A 22295-nucleotide genomic window follows, 5' to 3' on the forward strand; every position below is an offset into this window, starting at 1 on the left:
GCTCAGCAGACGTGCCCCAGCGAGATGGAGAGATAAAGCACTCGTTCATTCAAGCGTACTAGATAAATAATACCGCTTGTATTACTCAGACCCCTATCCAAAATCCTACTAGATGAAATATATAGCAGGCCCGACCAAAATAGATGCAAGACGGCTGGCCGAGGCATGAGTCGGATGAGAAGTGTACGCCGTGGAGGATGGAGAGGTAAAAAGAGAGAGAAAAAAAGCTGTGACATGTGTATGAGTCACCGTGAGATCGCGTGATTCGATACGCCAGCGCCTTATAAGGAATGCTCTTAGGGTAATTGCGCGCCGCTTCCAAATTGGGAGTAACTGGAAGATGAGACATATGGCTGGGGAAGATATTATACAACGGAGAGTAGAAAATGATGAGGAATGGAGGATAGAGGAGAGAATGGAGATTAGAGGAGAGAAAGAAAGAGAATGAGTGGTGATGATGACGAATATGGTAAAATGAATGCTATGTATATTGGAGAAAGAGTTGTGGCAATTCGACCTGACAATAGATTTTTTTTGTGATGCACATTAGGCATCATTCTCCTCTATTTTCAGTAATTTATCAAACAAGAATGAGTAATCCTAGAGAAACAAAAATGGAAATTGGCAAAGACCACTTTGTGGTTAGAAATTAGGAAACCATCTCAACCCAAACCAAAAGAAAACAAAAAAATCACTTATTCACACTATCATCAAAATAATTGTTCTGCTACTGCCTATACCTTTGAATCATAAAGTGGCACAATTCAGCCATTAGGTTGCGATGGTAATTTAAGAAGAAACTTGAATGGGATTGAATTAAATTGAAAAAGTACTGATGGGGCTCAGAAAATGATTTCCATACAACTATACAAGTATTGCTCTTGAACCTTTGAAATGGTATAAGGCGAAATTATGAAAAAAGCAGAAATTAAGTAAGAAATTGTATAAGTATTTACCAATAGAAACTGAAATGCATGGGAAAGTAAGATGGGATTGATGAAAATGTTAGCACGTCAACATTTTCTTTCAATTCCTTTCTACTGCTTTTTTTTTTGTTCTTCTTCTTTTCTTTTTTAAATGTCTGTCTCAGAGAATTTTAAAAGCTTCTAGAACTAAATAACTTTCAGCTCCTTTGCATTTTTTAAAACTTCAATAAGAAATGGAGGAAAGGTCAGGGATGTACTGAAGAGAAATGGACTGAAGAAGAGATCGCAGAGAACAGAAGGAGAGAGAAAGAGAAAGAGAGGTATTCATGCAAATTGAAAATGTTTGGTCTGTCAATGAAACAGCAATACCCTGGTAAAATTGGAACTTCAAATGAGAAAATAAAAGGCAGAAAGAGCCGAAGACATAAACGGAATGTCTGGTAAGAAATGGACAACGGCAAAAATCAATACATCCAGTCCAGGCGTCTCGGTAAATATCCATGATTATTCCGTCTCCCTTCCCGAAATTGGCAAAAAGATCGGAAGAGTTAGGTTTTAACGGATATCTTGGCGGGATAATAATGTTAGGCGATGGTATAATGTTTCAGACTTGAACGTGTCTTGATTGGGTGAATCTCCTTGATAAGATAGCATGTTTACTTTAAATGTAGAAACAGCATCTCATTGATAGTTATGGACAGATGCTCTTTTATTTTATTGTTTCTCTTTGCTGCCATCTATCTATCTCTCTTACTGTTTTCACTCTATCCATCTTATCATTTCTCAAGCTCTCCCATTCTTTCCCTTTAAACAAAAATTGTTTCTGTAAAAATTTTGACAGCATGTCGGTTAAAGAAAACTAATTCCTTGATCTATTTCTAGCTTTAATAAATTTCGCATAAGAGAATTTTTATTGCAGTGACTTTAAAAAAAATGCAGTTATAGTCTTTTTTAATTTTTTAAATAGGATTCTATTAAAAATGTGGTATGAATGACTTTTTCTGTTTCTGAGGCTGTCTATTCTAAATTCTATTTTTTCTGTCAACACAGAAGTAAAAATCTACTCAGAATGTGATACATGTCAATAACACTCCAATTGCAGATAAACTGATAATCATCATATAGTTGCAAAGTACAGGTACATAATTTTTTAGAAATATGTACAGTATAGCATTCTGAAAATGAAATACCGGTAAATTAACGTTACTAATATTCATTATAGAAGATTTTTATGGAGGAGAAATTATGTTTTTGCCTATAATATATTAAATCTACAAAAGGTAGTTCCCCCCCCCCCCAAAAAAAAAGAGAAAAAAAAGAAAAGAAGAAGAAACACACACATGTACATGTATGGTATTGCTACGAGCAACATTTTGAAATATAGTTTCCCCTTTAAGAAAAAAAAAAAGGTTGTTGACTGCATGCTGCAACTACAAAGTCAATATTGCATGCAAGGAGTTTCCCTTTTAATTTGTCGTCTCTTCCCCACAAATAAATCAATATTTTTTCTGAATGATTACCGAGTTGACTTGGCCATTCACTGCCATTCCTAACTCCACTACGGTCTAACCCACGGATGTACACCACATTTGATTCACAAAAGTAGAAATAGCCTTTATCGATCCACTTCTGTACATTGTGTGTAGCCTCGCTAATGAGGCACGCTGGAGAAGTCGAATCGGGAATGCACTTAATTAAAGAGATATGATCGTTAGCTATTTGAATCCAGTATACAGTCCTACAGCTGTTGCATTCACAGACGGCTTAGAGTAAATAATATGTTACATGATCTCATCTTTCATTTGTTATTGGATTCTAAAAGGTTTTGTAAGGTTGGTAAACATAAAAATGTGGTTTGTTATTTTCATTATTTGTACATTGAAGAATGGACTCTATGGAAGGAAAATGAGTGATTAAAGTATAAACTATTCCACAGTATTCTAGAATTACATGTATTCATTTTGATCTAAAATCCTGAATGAATTAAATGATGTTTAAATGTCATGTCTAAAATAATTCAAATACATATCAATGGAATTCAGAACAGATGTCACTAAAAAAAACATGTAACTCCATTATTGTCAAATAAATATATTTCTTAAAAACAATGATAAGAATTGGTAGTGGAATCATCATATATAATATTCAACAATGTACATACCATACATGTATTAGCCAACCTTTCATGGAATAAAAAGCATCTCACACTGCAGAATAAGGAATATAGAGTATATTGATTGCTTTTACACCAAGGTTTTTCAGAAAAAGGGGGAATCGGCTATTCATAACATTAAACATAAAGACCCAAACACCAAAACTCGAACAATTCTTTCAAAATTGGAACAGTTGGCGGCTATGTACATGATCGTGTATAGACTTGCGCTCATTAAACTCATTAACTTGCACTCGTGCACTCGTAATCAACTGTCATAGAAAGGACAGTCACATATAAAGTAGGCTAAGCAATTAGTGCGGAACACTGTCCCAATTTGTCTGAGGCAAACACAATTTAAATGTCTGCCCGTATTTAGATCAATTGATCTCTTTGCTTCAGGATTGCATCTACATCATGTACATTGTTACCTGTACCTCCAGAGACAAAGTGATACAGAAAGATAGGGAGAGAGGGGGAGAGACAGGAAGAGGGAGGGATGGAGAGAGAAAGAGAGACAGAGAGAGTGTGTGGAGAGGGAGGAGAGAGAGGGGGCAGAGAGAGGGAGGAAGGGAGAAAGAGAGAAATCAAAGATAGAGAGAGATGGAGGGAGAGAGAGAGAGGGGGGGAGGGAGAGATAGACAGCAAAGAGAGATTAATGGGAGAAAGAGAAAGAAAGAAAGAGAGAGAAAGAGAAAAATCAAAGATAGAGAGAGATGAAGGGAGAGAGAGAGAGGGGGAGGGAGAGATAGACAGCAAAGAGAGATTGATGGGAGAAAGAGAAAGAAAGAGAGAGAGAGAAAGAGAAAAATCAAAGATAGAGAGAGATGGAGGGAGAGAGAGAGAGAGGGGGAGGGAGAGATAGACAGCAAAGAGAGATTGATGGGAGAAAGAGAAAGAAAGAGAGAGAGAAATCAAAGAGAGAGGGGGAGAGAGAGAGAGAGAGGGGGGCGACTGAGAGATAGACAGCAAAGAGATTAGAGAGAGATTGGGATAGAGAGCGCAAGAGGAAGAGGAAAAAGATTCAGGATAGCGGTCAAGTCACATGCATGCACCAATGATATCATATGTACATGTATGTAGGTCTGGTTCAACGACACATGCTCCAGCTACACTTGCTCTGCATACAATCACATACTACATGTATTATCATGCTAACCAAACTCCTGTAGTAATCGCTTTACCGAACCCTCACCCTACACTAACCCTATACATTTGACAGTATAAAGCCTAAAGCAATTTCAGCAGAGTAAATGTTGGGTTACCAATATTACCTACAGGGCAATTCCACGGTAACGGAAGGACACTCAGACAAGATTTTTTAACTTCAGGTTCATACTAAAAGAAATGTTTTATTAGTATGTATTAAACTATGGGGAACAAAATGTGTTTCAGTCAAGTGGAAAGCTTCATCAACTTCACAAAGTTTGGATAAACACTAATTAACTGGAAAAACCATGTCCATTTTTATGTCCTTCCGTTACCGAGATAATTAATATGCACATTCTTAAACTACTTAACTATAATGACAATTTTTTTGGGGAGAATTAAAGGCACTTATATAGGTATTATATCTGTACTGTTTCACATCTTATACTAATAAAACAGTTCTTTTAGTATGAACCTGAAGTTCAAAAATCTTGTCTGAGTGTCCTTCCGTTACCGTGGAATTGCCCTACATATAAAAATACTGAAATCACCAGTGCACTTTAAAAGAACATGGTCTGAAACACAGCTACATGTAGCTCAACACCAGCCTATGATAAAATACAAAATGTTTCCAGCCTGTGTTTTCAGCCTTAACTAATCTGCAACAAGAGGGGGCGCTATTTCAGAAACTACAATGGACACTTCTGGTAACTTACCCTGAAAAAAACATGTAATCATGCAGTACCTCTGGATTTATATATTTATTTATTAGGTGGTCTGTCAATGACAGATCACCTATTGTTTTCGTCAGAATTTTCTTTCTTTAATTATTTAGGTGGTCTGTCAATGACAGATCACCTATTGTTTTCGTCAGAATTTTCTTTCTTTATTTATTATTATTATTATTTATTTTTATTTATTTCTTCACACTTTTTTGTTCACAGGATAACTCAAGATCGGTTCAATCAATTTCCTTCAATTTTGGCACAGTCATAGGTCATTGTCATGAGACGTGACAGTAACATTTTCAAGGTCATCAAATCTTCATGATGTCATCCAGGCGCCATTTTGTGTTTTTTTTTGGTAATTTTTACTCATGATCATATCTTCATAACGGAAAAACATTTCTCATTCATATTTATTATGCTTAAGGTCAATATCCGTCAAATATCAGGTCAAAAAACGCGCGCGCATGCGTACGTCCGCGCGTCAGCGCGCGCGCAAAAAATAAAAATGCTCCAAATCGTTTTAAATTAATTTTGCATACGTTTCAGGCCATTTTAAGCATTTTGCAAAAAAACGCGCACACGCGCATGCGCGCGCGTTTTCGCGCATACTGGTATTTTCCAACATAGAATCGCCAATTTTTCTCTGTCATCATACTTGGCACATTTTTTCAGGCATTTTGATACCTTGTTCACCTTTTTCTGACCATTAATAACAGAATGAGCGTCCGTTTAAGATAATTTTCGTGTGTGCGAGCTCTTGTAATACATAGCATACATGGGCAAAAAAACATGCCTATACAAAATCCATTGTAGCGCTTTAGGATGGAAGGTGAACCCAATTTTTTTTCCATATTTTGATAGAGTATTTATTGGAGATATGATTTCATGTCTCGTTTGACCCTCAATTAACTCATGACGTCATCATAATGGCCTCCCAACTCAAAATTTCAATTTGCATATTATGACGTCAGCATATTTCTGGAAAATTGACTGTATCTCTGTAAATATTGATCGATTTTCTTCCAAATTTTGATATGATCTAGCTGAGACAATTTGCTACAAATGTAGTCATCACAATATTTAATTTTGACAAAGGTATCATGGCGTATTCTTGCGATTAAAGGTGGCATGTCAATTTTTCACATTTTGCGTGTATTCTCTATGGGACATGACTTTTTCTCAAAACTGGATTCTACATCCTGTCTTTTGCGAGCAATATCTCCGTCGTTTTAGCTTTGTTTTCGCTGAGCTTTGAGTATGTTGTAGCTGAGACAATGAGCTATCATAAGTGTGCCCTTTATTTTTCGATCAGATACCGGGATCATGCTTATATTTCACTTGCAATATGGGATTTTAGAATTCCATTTTCCGTTTACGTGTAATCTCTATGGGAAATGTTTTGGTATATCGGTAACGCACTTGACTTCAAACCTCGGGTACTCTGGTTCGAGTCGCTCGTCTCCAACAATTTTTTTCTTCACTTTTTTTTCTTTTTGACCTTTCACTGTACCATCTCTTTCGATTATTAAATCACGTAGAATCGCAAATAATGTAATAAACAACCCTATTTACGTTATTATTACCCTGTTTTCACTTGATCCATTACTTTTTGCGTGTAATCCCTATGGAAGATTACTTTTTCTCAAATCTGGATTCTACATTCCTGTCTTTTGCGAGCAATATCACCGTCATTTCTGCTTGGATTTTGTTGATTTACGAGTATGTTGTATCTGAGACTATATGCTATCTTAATCATCGCTCATTTGTTCACTAAGATGTCAGAATCACGCTCATGATCATGATCATCATCATTATCATAATGATGATAATCATCCTCATCAACATCATCATAATCATGATTATCATCATCATTTTCATCGTCATTATCATCATCACCATCCTGACCATCATCATCATCATCATCATTATCATCAACATTATCATGATAATCATCATTATCAGTATGATCATCATCATCATCATCATCAGTCATTCATCATCATGATCATCAAGGAGTTAATTTCCCAATAATTTGTTTTATATGTACATCATTTCTTGTTTCATTAAATTTAATTATGATCATGATTTTGATCATAATCATTTCTCGATATTTTGTTCATCAATTAATTTATCACTTCAGTTCAGGTCACAGTTTATCAGTTAAGCTCATCAATTCAGTTCATTTGACATCAGTTCAATCTATCAGTTCATCAGTTCATCAGTACTTCATTCATCAATTCATATCTTAAAACATCATTTTACATTGACATCGTTATATTGAATAATTGTATTGAAGATGAGCATGATCATTAGAATTGAAGGAAGACCACCTAATTCGTCCTCATGACGAATTAAATTTCTAGTTTATTTGTTGGGGTTGTTCTGATTGAATTTTACACTAAATTATACAAGATGCAAAGTGACATCCAGACTGTCAAGGTCAAAGATTTTTTTTTTTTTTTGGGGGGGGGGGGGGAGGGGAGAATCTATTGTGTCTTGTATCATACCACAATAACATTCCACACACAAACATAATTCCCATCCCTATTAACACCACTACCACACCCCCTCCCCTCTTTTCTTCTCTTTCCCTCACTCTACTAGCCCCCTCCCCCCCCCCCCCCCCCCCCCCCCCCTCTCTCTCTCTCTATCTCTCTCCCTCCCTCTCTCACTCACACTCTCCTCCCTCTCTCTCTCTCTCTCTATCTATATGTACATGTTCTAAATCTCTCCTACTTTTCTCTACTCCTTTCACTATCTCACACTTTCTAATTACATATATCTCTGTATATTTGTATCTGTCTCTCTCTCTCTCTCTCTTTCTCTGATACCCAAAAGGTCTTTTTCCTCATCAGCTTGGTCAACAGCGAAAGTATGGGGTACAATCCTCATCATGAATTCATCACTATGAACATGACTGACAAAGAAAGCGGACAAAATATACAGTTCCTCAGGTAGACAAAGGAACATCCCTTCACTGCTATTATGTAAAAAGGTGAATATGCATGTGACACCTGTTCTACACATTTTTACATAATAGCAGTGAAGGGATGTTCCTTTGTCTACCCGAGGAACTGTATATTTTGTCCGCTTTCTTTGTCAGTCATATTCATGGTGCATATGGATTAATGTGTACCCAAGGATCAACAGGAACAATTGACACATTATATTGCTGTTTCTTAACACAAACCAGGTGATACTTGTACTTGCACTCCAGGGGGGGTGTTTCATAAAGCTGTTCGTAAAGTTAGGCATGACTTTACGAACGACTTGTATATGAAAAGCCAAATGGGATGCTCAATCGTTATTACTGCATCAACTAAAGTTGAACTGTGAACTGTGCAAATATAATCAACATTCTTATCATAACAATCACTTTTAATGCAAAGTATATTTTTTGCCATCATTTAATTGAGGTTATTGGAAATATCAGAAAAAACTTTGGGCATCCTATCTGGCACTTGCGCCGTTTGACCCGGGAAGCAGACAGTTTCTCGGAGGTCAACTACACCCACATGCTTGTACACAACACATGGCGTGCGCTAGCCTCCGAACCGGAAATTAACCTGGGAAGGTCCGATTTGTATGTGGGGTTCAAAACAGCTTTGCGTTTATCATCTCTCAGAAACGTGATTCTGGCTGTATGTCACATTCAAACACACCTTTTTGCGGCTTTAGATATGCCCATATCAAAAGATGTTTAAAAAAGGCTTTGCGTTTAATATCACCTTCAAAATTTGCCTGAAAGGCGTTTGAGAAACCTGATTGATTCTAGGCAAAAATTTGGTCAATAAACCTATGTCTGCATAAAGGCGTTTTGTAAGGCAGTCCCATAATGAGCTGCAATGGAGGAAGGTTGTGTTTTGTAATATAGGTTTCTATCACCTTCAAATGTGTCACTTATTGAACTTCTTTCCAATAATTTATCTAAGATGAGAGATACAATAAGTGAGCGAACAATGTTGTGAGAAAACCACTGAGCGGTTACAAGGTGGGTGTTTGACAAGAACGTGAACCGGGCTGGAGACGGACTGCTTGGCAGAGTGCTACCCCAGTAGAGCCCTGTTTTGCGATGATGATGATCCACAACACTTGTATGGTGCCATTTATCTATTTCAAACATTCAAAGGCGCCCGCTCCTCCAATATTTATGGACTACACATTTGCTTGAAAAGATGGGTTTTGAGGCCTGCTTTAAAGCTTTCTAGCTTGTCGGTGTTGCAAAGAACAGGAGGGAGTTCTAGAGGCATGGAGCAACTGAATAGAGGGCATGATTAACGTACAACCGAAGAAGAAGTAGTCCTGACGAGCGTAAACCCAGATGGGACTGATGTTTTTCTACCAGGGAAGCCACATATCCTGGGGCCTGATCTTGGACAGACTTAAATTTCAACAGTAAGATCTTAAACTTTATCCTGTACTTTTTTGTTGCTGCGACATTAATTACTTTCCAGTTTGTCAAACCCATGAAAACAAATGCAAGCTGCTTACCTGTGTGCCTACTTGACCAAGAATGGGTTGTGAACTGAGATGTAGGCTTGATGCAAGGCTTTGAAGTAAATTATCTTTGGTTAGACCTGGACCAACACCTGGAGAAAATGGATAATGGAGAGACAAATCATTATCAAAAGCATAAATGATCTTTTCGTCACCTAAAGACAATTCTCACATCTTGCTTCTGTCACATAATCAGGGCTGAATAAGAGATTCTGTCCTCAAAATAATCTTTAGACTTAAGGTTCATTCACTTTCAAGCAAATGGTCAAATTTCTTTTGTTGCAGAATCAATAATTGCAAAATATAATCATGAGTGATACACTTGGCACCCTGCATTGAGCCCCAAACATGTTTCATTTTTCATAGAATATTACAGAACCTACATGTATGGTTGTGAGATTTCATGTGCATCATTGTTATGGTTTAATGCTGTTCCATGCCAAATTTCATGATACATATACATGTACTTGAAAAACACTTTATTTGTGCTAGTCATAATCATGGAATAATTAAAAATGCCTTCTTCTTTTTGTGATCTACTTGGTCCACAAATACCAATACAGACCTGCCAACCTCTGGAGTTCAAAAACTGTATTCTTTAATCCCAAAAGTTGTATTTTACTGACAAAAGTTGTATTCTTGAAAAAAAAACATGGATTGTTACGTGGATCAATGCCTCTTACAGTTCCTACCTACAGGAAGAATTTTTTTTATGGATCATTGGTTGAATATGCACGATTTTGTCATGACTGGTGTGTTTGATGAACCAATGAACATACCCAAATTGCTGATGTGAGATGCTTGAAAGATACTTAACAAAACATAATGGGAATTTTGCCATTGAATATGTCACAAACACAAAATATAAATTTTTTTTAAAAAATTTAAAAAAAAAATTTTAAATCGTATTTTATTAAGGAAAATCGTAGTCGTATTTGCTTCTAAAAATCGTACTAAATACGACTAAATCGTACTGGTTGGCAGGTCTGCCAACAGAATTCCAGTTTCCTCCAAGCTTTGGAAGCTACGAGAGGACTACACAAGTTTGGGTTATCTGTCAGACACACGTTTCCCATGAAACTTGCACAGAAACCACTACTTGTAAAGACTACTTCGGAAATAGCGCGGCACTTGATCCCTAAATATCTACAGATCTTTGAAACATGGAAAAATCCCACTTCAGTGCATATTAGAATAATCACTGCCAAATTGATGGAGGTATTAAATTCATGAATACGTTCTGTTTGCCCTCTCGAAAAGAATACTTCCACCTGTGGATCATAGAATGTACCGTTGGTAAATAAATGAATATTAATAACGAAACTTTCATGAACACATATCTAGCATTTGTTTCAATAGGTTTTACAGTTTTGTACCAATAACCTTTTTCTGCTCATACACAGATCATATTTTCGAAGAGGCCAGAGATCCTTTCAAGTTTCCATCATGGAAAAATTTTGTTTTTTTAATCAATTAAACATATATCTCATTTTATCTGAAGAATATCCTAAATTAAATTAAATTCTTACTTATTAATCCATCCGGGAGCTCCATTGATTTCAGTATTTCTTCTGTCATGTCACAGGCATTTAGACCCTGTAGCCGCTTCTCCCAGAAGAGCTACAGATAGGGAAAAGGAAAAACATTGATTTAAGATTTATCGTAACAGAAAAATTGATTAACTAATTAATACATTTTTGAACCCATGTCACATGTACTGCATATTAAGCAGAAATTAGTAATATGTTCATACACGACAAACAGGAGAGATGTCCAATGTCCATGTATTTGTCACACTCTACAAACAAAATTGCCAATTTGAAATTTGCATAGCTTTAGTGATCTCATTTTTCAGACATCCACACCTCTCTTATAATTGGTCCATTTTATTTCAAACTTTTGCCATTTTGTATCTCTCATTTTTCTGCTTTCATACAAATTAACTAATAATCAAAATTAAACTTTTTGTTGTTGAATGTACCAAGAACCAAACTCATGTATTGGTGGAGACGATTCAATTACTGCAACTTTACAGTCTCAAAAATTAAGAGTTCTTGATTTTCAAAAGCAAATGTAAATTTTCGGGTATGCTTAATTATGACATAGGATTCTGACTTCCAGGAAAGCGTCAAATCATGACATTGCAAATGTCATTTATTATTTACTTTGTCTGCTCATATCAATTCTGGCTTGTTAAATATAGTGTATTCAACATAATCAGGAAATAGCCTGCCTGAGAAGCTTATCGAATTTCCAGGCAAGGTGACCAACCTGTTTGGGAGTTTCCTTTGTGTCTTGCTTTGGATCTGCTTTGGTCCTGTTCTTGATGTGGTTGGTCTTGAGCGTGACCGGTTGCTTAAAGATGGATGCCGTCTGTCTGATGGGCAGGACCAGACTCGCGTCATGCTTGGTCCCTCGGCTGTAGTCAAAGTGAATGTTCTTGAGTCTCTTACTCTTTCTCACACCAGATGATAGCAGCTTCCCCGTTCGGAAGTCAAACGCGCTCAGGTCGATTGCATCGCCGATGAATCTGGCCAGCTGAGGCTTGCTGCGGAGCTTCTTCCCACATGGGCTGAAAGGGCGATAGTGGAAATTATTCAAATTAGGTAGGCTTTTTATGGTATGGTATGGTACATGTATGGTATGGTATTTATAGATTTCATTCCATGCAAAAGATGTCAAGTTTACTTTCAACAAGTTTTCTATATTTTTTTTTCTTCCCCATTCTCTGTCTTGTTTAAATTGTTCAACATACAGATTGGTGTATTTTGTCACTTCATGGAAAATCTTTAAACTTGAAATACAGGTGATACAAATTACAACAGTTATGTATTTCTATTTTGTTTTTTGTCTTTTGTTAGTTGTTACCCTCTCTTGCTGATAGGCCTACTGTTCATCACACACATTTCTCTCACTTCATGGAAACTTTTAAACTTGAAATTCACTGCTGCGAGTACGCGATGGTGCATGTGGGCATTTCAATGTGGCCATCGCAATGGGTTGTATCAGGTATGAAGAAGAAGAATACCAAAGATTTTGTGGAACAGTGGAAGGATACGGTATTGGTAAAGACTAAAGAAAGAAAGAATGTAATAAGTTTGCTCTGAATTATGAGGAGGAATGCGCAGAACAGGAAGAAATGGAGAGAATGTCATCACAGGATGCAAGCAGGGGCATCGCTAAAGGGGGATGTGAGGGGGGATGCAAAGAAACATTTTTGAAAAATCAGACAATGATTAAGAGTCGAAAGCAGTACAACGAATCGTTTTCTTTCTCTAATAATTTAATGAAACGTCAAAGCTTCCGCGCTACGCGCAAGAGGGAGAAACTGAATTCAGACAAGGATTAAGAGTCGAAACAGTACAACGATTAGTCTTCTTTCTCTAATTTAATGAAACGTCAAAGCTACGCAAGGGAGGGGGGAAACTGAACTCAGAAAAGGATTAAGAGTCTTATTAAGAGTCGAAAACAGTAAAAACGTCAAAGCTTCCGAGCTTCGCGAGGGAGGGGGGAAACTAAATTCAGACAAGGATTAAGAGTTGAAAACAGTACAACAAATTGTCTTCTTTCTCTAATTGAATGAAACATCAAAGCTACGCAAGGGAGGGGGGGGGAGAAACTGAATTCAGACAAGGATTAATACGAGTCAAAAACAGTACAACAAATTGTCTTCTTTCTCTAATAATTTAATGAAACGTCAATGCGCGGGAGGGGGAAACAGAATTTAAACAAGGATTAACAGTCGAAAACAGTACAATAAATCATCTTCTTAACTTCTTTCTCTAGTCTAATATTAATAATTTAATGAAACGTCAAATCAAAGCTCCCGCGTTAGCTTTGCGCGTGAGGCCGAGGGGGGAAACTGAATTCAGACAAGGATTAAGAATAATAATTTAATGAAATGTCAAAGCTTCCATGCTTTACGCGAGTGGGGGAAACAGAATCTAGACTAGGATTAAGAGTAGAGAACATATCATATGAAGGAGCTAGTCTACATGTAAATGTAATACTGTTTACTCGAGTGCTAGTGCGCGCGAAGCGCAACAGTGCCGACAACATCATCACACTACACATGCACACGCTATTCGATTAACGTGGGACTATGACAAATTGCATTTAATACAAAGACCACACCGGTCGCTGATGATTCAATTGAGATAAAATCACTGATATTAGTATGCTCACCTATAGTAATATACATCAGTCTTTCCAGCAGACAGTCCAGATTTTCTTATTACTTCTTCTCTCTTCCAGCCGGCTGGTAACCCCGGACAATCTTGCAGTCCTTTGGTGTCTATTCTCTCTTCGCAATCCATATTTTCCGGTAGATCCATTGGTACCATAGTTGTGCTATCTTACACTTCCCGTAGATGGCGCTGTCTTTTTAAATTGTTAATTTTTGTTATGGCAATATTATCTTTTCTGTTTTTTTCTTTTTATCTCTTGAGTTGTTTCTGTTATTCGTGTTTTTTTTCTTCTTGACAATATTATTGATATTTGGGAGCAAACATATGCTACATTCTAAATTGTTATTTTTTGTTATGGCAATATTATCTTTTCTGTTTTTTTCTTTTTATCTCTTGAGTTGTTTCTGTTATTCTTTTTTTTTCTTCTTGACAATATTAATTGATATTTGGGAGCAAACATAATGCTACATGTTAAAGAGAGAGAGAGAGGGAAAGAGAGATAGAGAGGGGGAATTAAGAGATAGAGAGAGAGAGAGAGAGAGAGAGAGAGAGAGAGAGAGGATTAAAAATGGGGGGGGGGGGGGTAGATGCATTAGCCATTACAAGTATCTGACTCTGAGGTAATATGTCGCTTATGTACATGATATGGAGGAATAAAACGAAGAAGAAAAAGAGATTGCCCAAAGAATGTTTTTTCATCATTTATTATCAAAATAAATATGAATATGAATATAAAATTACTTGTAAACATGCATGATCCAGCTTCGACTCCTTTAATGTAAAATTGTTTGTGCGAACATGTTTTCACTTGGTAACATTGTTCCGATGAGAGAAAATGATGCTTAAAGCTAGTGACTTCAATGGTAGACGTACAATTTAAGATAATCTGAACGTTTGAGTGAAAACAGAATATTATTAATGATACTATACATTATTAATGATACAAAAACTTATCTGATCGATAACTTAATTCTTCCAACTATATTATTAAAGTTTAATTACATTTTAGATGAATGAAAATCGTCACAAAGCAATTAATTTGCATTGTATACTATTCCAGACATTTATGTGTTGAATTTTTTTTAAAATCCGGTTTTATGTCTTATTTTCATTGAAAAACGGTTGAGAAAATTCAAAAATGGTTGGGAGAATTTACTGTTAATCACTGTTAGAGGGTGTTGCACAATGACGCCTTCAAAGAAAACCATAAATATCTTTGTGGTTTGAGAATTTCTCAGGATTTTTTTACCTGTTAGAGGGTAAGTGCAGTATAGAAGGAATATAATATGTAACATCAACCTTCAACAATGTTCCCGAGTCACTTTGATAAACCATTATTTTTGTTTGATTGATACTTTATTTGCACAATTTCAAACTACAATTAGAGTGATACTGCATAAGCACTACGACTGCAGAATAATGTTTGCTTACTTAAAAAATAACATATCCGTCAAAAGTCGATGACATTGATGGTGTTGATTTTACATTGGCCTAGGTAAATGGGTATACACTAGGTGATACATTGTGATAATAACAATAATGGTAATAATAATAATGATAATAACAATAATAATAATAATTTTTGCATGGACTCTAGATGACATCTCAACAATTAAAGGGTGGGTGGAAAAGAAGAAGATGCTGAGTCTTATGTCGTTCAGACCGAGTAGGGTAGAGTTGAATAGAAGAAATAATTATTTATTTATTTATTTCTCATATTTATACAGAGTGGCACATAATGATGAAGAATTAGAGGAGGAAGAAGAAGAGAATGAGGAGGAGGAGGAGGAGAAGGTGAAGGATGGGGAGGAGGAGGGGGAAGAGGAGGGAGAGGAGGAAGAAGATATTAATTGAAATGAATGTCATAAAAATTGAACTTGACGAATGCAAATTAAAAGTGATTTTCTTTTCGGAGTATGAGAACGCTACCATCGTCATTTCAGTGATCATGTCGATGATAGTGATGTCGAGAAGGCGTCAAGTCTGGTGTCGATGAGGCCGACGAAAAACTTCTGTTTAGCTTCAATATTACCAGTTGTATTCCTTTGTCAGCATTCCCTGTTAATATTTTTTTTTACTCCTTGGTCTCAACCCTATATACCCTTCCCTCTCCCCATCTTTCTCATCTCTTCTCTTTCTCTCGTTTCTCTACTTTAATTCATCTAAATTTACATCTCTATTTCTCATCCCTTTCTCTCGTTCTCTCTCTCTCCCTCTTATTCCCCCCATTTTCATCTCCCTCATACCCATTATTCACTTCTGTACTTCAAACTACCATAACCTTGCTCATTACTTATAGGGACATACGCGAGAAAGGGTAGAACGAAGACAGAAAGAATGGTTAAAAGAGAGAAGAGATAGCGGAAAGGATAAGGAAAGAGAGAAAAAAGACACGAGAGAGAGAGAGAGAGAGAGAGAGAGAGAGAGAGAGAGAGAGAGAGAGAGAGAGTGCATATTATAATATTTAAGGTATAAAAAAGACATCCCCTAAAACGTTATATGAACTCATAAAGCAACATTAGTATACCTATTTCCACACCTTACACACGAAGAATGATAAGGCACTAAAACAATATATGTTCCTTTTAGAAGAAAAAATATTTATCGAAATAACAGAAATTCATAATTATCGTATAATTGTATAATTATTTTTAAAACAAAATAAAGATTCATACTCTGGAATGTACTGCATGAAATGAATGGGTAGACAGTTTGAGATAATCATTTCAAAGTACTCATAAACTTGTGCTTTCATATTAAAATCGTTAACAACCTCGTAAAATTATAAATGATAAGAATATTGACTTTAGCCCTGACTTCACAAAAAAATCAATCAATATAAGAAATTAACGAGGAAGTTTTAAAAAACCAATCACTAAGCAATTTATGCAATGTGACATTTCTCTTTAATACATCTGTTTCCAATATTAGATATTGAATAATCTGACGGTTCGTGTTAGTCTATATTGACATTACAAATTGAGATCAAAGGACTGAAATCGATCCACCTCAGCATGCAATACAAACAATAAAGGGATAGAAATGAGATTTGAATGATACTTGCACGTGTGTGGCAGAAATCAACTGAGAACCGAATTAATTAGACCGTCTACGGAATGTTGAGTGTAATTTCTGTGTCTTTTTGTTTTAGATATAGTTTCACTTTCGAAAATACAATTATTCTCTCAAAATGATTGTCTCTCGATCAATAATCATGATATTTTATGATACGTGTCATATCAACCAATCTTTCTTCTCCCCCTCCTCTCTCTCTCTCTCTCTCTCTCCCTCTCTCTCTCTCTCTCTCTCTCCCACCCCTCTCTCTCTCTCTCTATCTTTCTCTCTCTCCAAGCAGAACATGTCTGTATCATGTTACGATGCACACACACAAAAATTGATGCCCCATAGAATAATTAATGTGCTGTCTCCATACAATCAACATGATTAAGCACGGTATTGTAGTTTCATAATTTTTCGATTAAAACGAAGGACTCGGCCTTGGTCAGCCTATTGTATTTTAATCCATAACGCTCATGAAATTCATTAGAGTTATTGGGTACACAGAAAAGAGACAACCAGAAAGGAATTCCCCTTTGTCCCGCCTTTTTGTTAAACCATAATCATGACAATGCAAGCCCGAGTGGTGAAATTAATATTATGTGGTTCATTTTTCGTGCGAAAATTGTAACGTTATAGATCACCTCAAAATGTTATTAAAATTGTTGTTAGAAACGGTCACGCATGCTCTGCACACCAGGCAATTAACATTATTAAAACTGCATCTCCACGAATGCCAGTTTTGTTGATAATCTATGATGATCTTTTGTTAATAGCCTATGATGATTTTTTGTTGTGGATAATCTATGATTATCGTTTCACACGCAATGGAGGACATGGCAACTTTCGTTTTACTCCATGATTATTGTTGTAACTTTCTCTGTACGAGTTCAAACTTGACAATTGTATTTACGATGGATTTCAAGTGAATCAAATAATATAAAACAATTAAGAGTATAAATCCATATCACTAGCATAGTGTTTAACACTACAAGTCACTCTTTTCTATTCAATAGACATAATAGTTTTGTATACTGTAGATTGTCCAGTATGGTCTTAACATAAATGCACGTTATTTTATTATATAATTTTTTTTCTGGATTACATTGCAATGTAATCTTCATAACTATACAATACGGTAATTGATTCAACCTGATTATCTTAAAGAAATTTAAAAGCAGACTGGAAAATTTTTTTATTGCATCTGCCATAAGTATACACCCTGCTGCATGCACTAATATTATACCCTTAAACCGGTAAATACGGCATTTCCATCTATTAACTATTATGGTACGGTTCCGTGTCTTTTTGAATTAATATCCGATCAAAAGATATAAACGGGTCGAAGTATAGGTTGGACTCTTAGGTTCGAATTATAGTAATTCATTTGACGAGATTCAATATTATTGTTTATTTCCCTCTATATCCGACTTCACAAAATAGAGGACTGGGTGTATACATCATAATCCTATATTGGCCCCAAGATTCAGGAGGTACTGAACAATAGTCTAGGGGTGCTAAAACAAATTATCTCTCAGGCTCTGCCTCCAAATATTGTCATTGTTTTTCTGAGCCATAGCCAGCGTGACGACATCGCCAAGATCTTGTTTGGTCGAAGCCCGTCTCAGATACCTGACTTTCCTCATCTCTCGCCACCATTTCTCGATTCTCCTGGCGTGATCCTCCTCCGTCTCGTGCTCCTTACGCTTCAATTGATCAGCTGGTATATCCATCTTCATCCTCTCCCTCATACGATCGTTCTTTCGACGTCGTATCTCTTTGCGGAGGTCGTTGATGTCGGCACCCTGGGAAGCGGCGTTCATCAGTTCCGCCTGTGTCAAAGACGTCAGCGTGGCTTTCCTCTTTGTGGTGGGAGGGAGAAAGACGTGACCTCTCTGAGCGAAATCCTGGTCGCGTTTGACCATTTCGTCAATGTCCGACATCAGCTCGTCCTTGCGACGCTGAAGATGCATCAGCTGTAAACCGTTTTCGATGACCATGAGATTTCGCGTATCGGTTCGTGTTCGTTCCGTCTTGATAGCGTCCATTGCGTCACGGAACACACTATCACTACCAGGGGACATGGACGATGGCGTCAGACCGCGATCCGAGCTGCCGACGCTTCGGGCTCGCAGCCGCTCTGTTTCTCGTTTGCTTTCTTCATGGCAAGAGAACGCTGACGGTGACGATGATGAGGAGGATGTCCGCATTCGAGATGGAACCGTAGACATGGCCAGGATCGGTTTCATACCAGCCGTATCTAAGTTTGGAGCGCTCCTGGTCATTCCAGATTTAGCAGGTTTCAACAAAGACTTCGTTGGTGGGTGCGTTCTAACAGGTGTATCATTCAGAGATTTGCCCCTGATCTTAGGCGCACTTTGAGAGTTCCTTTCCTTAAAGAATGTTACACTTTTCTCCTTTGGAGTATTCACAACCTCCCGCGGGCCATCACACTTATCATCAGCTATAGCCCTAGTGCTTAGACGACGGTCATGTCCATAGAATGATCTGGATCTTCCACCTAGTCCAGTGTTTGATATAGTAGAGTGGATAGTTCTAGTAGATGGAGCGCCCTCTACGTTATCCACCCCATCTGCTGAATCAATACCCCGTAGACTTTCATCATGGGTTTCCTTGTGACTGTTTCCTTCAGTCCCAGTCAGCCTCTTCGGCCCTCTTTTCCCTCTTCTCGGGCTTTCTAACTCGGCAATCTGTGGTGCTGTTAGGTGAGATTGAAGGTGAGCCATTCGGTTAGCTCTCTTGTCCTGTCGGGACCTGAGGAGCTTCTCGTTCAGTGCCATCAGCTTCAGGAAGTGCTGACGCTCCTGATCAAGACTCTTCCAGGTGATCTCCAAGGAAAGCCTCTGTTGATTCTTCTTCGACATCGATGTCCCTAGCGATCTCCCACTCGCTGTGGAGGCATTCGATGTAGATTGCATTTCATTCATTTTCAGTTGACTGATTTACATTAAAGGAGTACAAAAAATACTCCTAAGAAGTTTAGGTTATTTTCTTTGTCACTTCAACATTTTCCACAGCATCGCAAAGTAAACTGGCACATCTGTTATGATCAACGGGTCTCCAATATTCACCAAGAGAATACGTTCTATTGTCACCCAAAAAGGCTTACATTATTTTGTTCGTATAGCTGAAGAAAAATCCTAAATGATATTAACTGATCCTGATCCTGATCCTGACACTGACTGATTTACAAACAAATGCAGATTCGCTCTTATGGTGGTTGAAGTCGAACATAATGATACCATCCCTTGACAGAGGAAGCAATAGGCAATATGTTTCCAATAATGACTTCTCCGTTTAACACTTCACGGGGGTGTCAACGTGTAATTTACTAAATGAGCTTTCACTTCGAAAAATAATTGGCTGCAGGTTGCTCATCCGAGTCAAGAAATTGTCTTTATCCTTGTGGAATATTCGAAGCACTCTATAATCAATTCAATCGTTGATACCATGCAATATTGATTGATGGTGCAGTAATTGGAAGATCCATGAGCATGTTACATTAATACCGTTGTTATGGTAATGCTATTACGCCCGAACTGTCAGTTATGTACTGGTGTCTAATTAATTCAGCCCTTTCAGTCAAACGAAGGTATCGAGATAAATTACCATCATATCTTCACAAATTCAACGAGATTGATGAGATGATTATATTCCAGTCACACATCAGTTCCTTAGTAGCTGCATCATAATTTTATAAAGGCAATTTTAAAATTAAAATATTGAGCAACAATAATGAATGTTCGAGTTTGCTTGATGACGCCAGGTAACGGGTGACGCCAAATACTTAATATTTGATACTTGATGATGTGTGGATGTCAAGATAAGGAAGCAATTTCCCCCAACACAGAAGCGTTTGTCGTGAACGATGTGGATGACGAGATTGCAGATGGTTTAATCGAAGACAGATGAATGGTTTCTGCAATCAAATCTTCTCCAACAAGTCGACTTGTCGTGGTCAGATTAGTCGTATGTTGGTTGTTTTTTATCGACTGATTCTATTAACGTGTCAATCTGAAACACAAGCAAAGAAACAAATACATTCCTGTTAATAGATCAAAATAAATCTCTTTAATATTGAAGAATGATGTCTTTCCAACATTACAATCTAAAAAAATACGTAAAATATACGTATTACTTCAAGACAGTGTTATATTAAAACTTATTTAAGTACTGTATATTGTGCAACGAAATAGGCACAAAGTCTTTGAAGAAGATCCTTGTCTTACGTAATCAAGGTAAATTTGTCTAATCTATTATCGATATCATTCGATATTGACTGTTGTCTGCTGATCGACAGCTTGATGGGAAAGCAATGTGAGAAGGACCTTACTATCTGAATTAAATTTAGATTATTTGCTAGTCTGGAATTGGAACGACCAGACAGTGTGATGCTGATTAATGTTGAACATCATATCTATTTATTTAAAAAAACAGATTCAAAAAGAAGCAGAAAAGAAAGGAGGAGAACGAATAAAGAAAGATGACATTGATGTTGATGATGATGATGGTGATGATAATGATATATTGATAATGATAACATTTCTAACAATAATAAGAGAAATAGAAATAGTGATAATAATAATTATAATAATAATGATAATGATAATATTAATAATAATAATAAGAAGAAGAAATAGTAAAAAAAAAAAAAAAAGAAGAAATAGAAAAAGAAGAAATAGAAAAAGAAGAAGAAGAAGAAGAAGAAGAAGAAGAAGGAGAAGAAGAAGAAGGAGAAGAAGAAGGAGAAGAAGAAGAAGGAGAAGAAGAAGGAGAAGAAGAAGAAGAAGAAGAAGAAGGAGAAGAAGAAGAAGAAGAAGAAGAAGAAGAAGAAGGAGAAGGAGAAACAGTGGTTGAAGTCCGCTCAATCAGCAAATACATGCTCATTTAAACGATCTCCTACTTAAACACAAATAAACATGACATGTTGCTATCAACAAATTAAACAGATAAGGACACACAATGTCTACATGCTTGTGTGGAGTCACGGTTGTCCGTAAGATATGTCTATGGCAAGTAAGAACAGGGGCGAATCGGGGGGGGGGGGGGGGGCACGGAGTGTGGACCCTCATTTTTCTTTTTGCTTATCATGGGTTTTTGTGTATAAGAATCTTTTTCCTGATTGGACCCCATTTTGCATTCAATTTTTTTTTTGTAAGTCAGATATTTTGAGATTTAGAAAATGTTAAGTCATAAACGTAAAAATCTGATGACCTCTTTTTGTCATGTTATGTGTGTGTGTGTGTATGTGTGGGTGTGTGTGTGTGTGAGTGTTTGTGTGAGAAGGGGGGGGGTGAACACCTCCATAGTTACAAACTCCTGGGCCGCCCCTGAGATATTAGTTTGGTTCATGACATGAGGATAATGTCGTCTAGTCATTTTGATTTAAGACCAAAATGTATTCAAGTAATTCCAGGTAAATATAATATTTAATGTACAAAATTATGTATAATTTACACGAATGCGGGACAGTTACAAAATAACTGTTATAAAACAAAATTGCAAACAAAATTATGAAGATGTCCACCAAGATTATACATCAGAACCTGCGTGCAGTTTCTTCATTTGTATTTTTGTT

The 22295-nt window shown here is 36.8% G+C and overlaps 1 protein-coding gene across 2 annotated transcripts in view; it reads right to left on the reverse strand.

The window, feature by feature from the left end:
* The window catches only part of LOC587853 (methyl-CpG-binding domain protein 2), a 42549-nt gene extending 28724 nt beyond the window's left edge, over window positions 1-13825 (reverse strand). For both annotated transcript variants that reach the window (XM_011680269.2, XM_787563.5), the window contains exons 1-4: window positions 13638-13825; window positions 11724-12024; window positions 10982-11072; window positions 9447-9544 (exon numbers count right to left, since the gene is read on the reverse strand). In XM_011680269.2, coding sequence (XP_011678571.1) covers window positions 9447-9544; window positions 10982-11072; window positions 11724-12024; window positions 13638-13795 — 648 coding nt within the window. In that variant the 5' untranslated portion in view covers window positions 13796-13825. The remainder of the gene's footprint in view (window positions 1-9446; window positions 9545-10981; window positions 11073-11723; window positions 12025-13637) is intronic.
* Window positions 13826-22295: the final 8470 nt, after the last annotated feature.

This window comes from Strongylocentrotus purpuratus, unplaced genomic scaffold (genome assembly GCF_000002235.5).
Source record: "Strongylocentrotus purpuratus isolate Spur 01 unplaced genomic scaffold, Spur_5.0 spur5_scaffold_9, whole genome shotgun sequence".
In the NCBI taxonomy this organism is placed as follows: domain Eukaryota; kingdom Metazoa; phylum Echinodermata; class Echinoidea; order Camarodonta; family Strongylocentrotidae; genus Strongylocentrotus; species Strongylocentrotus purpuratus.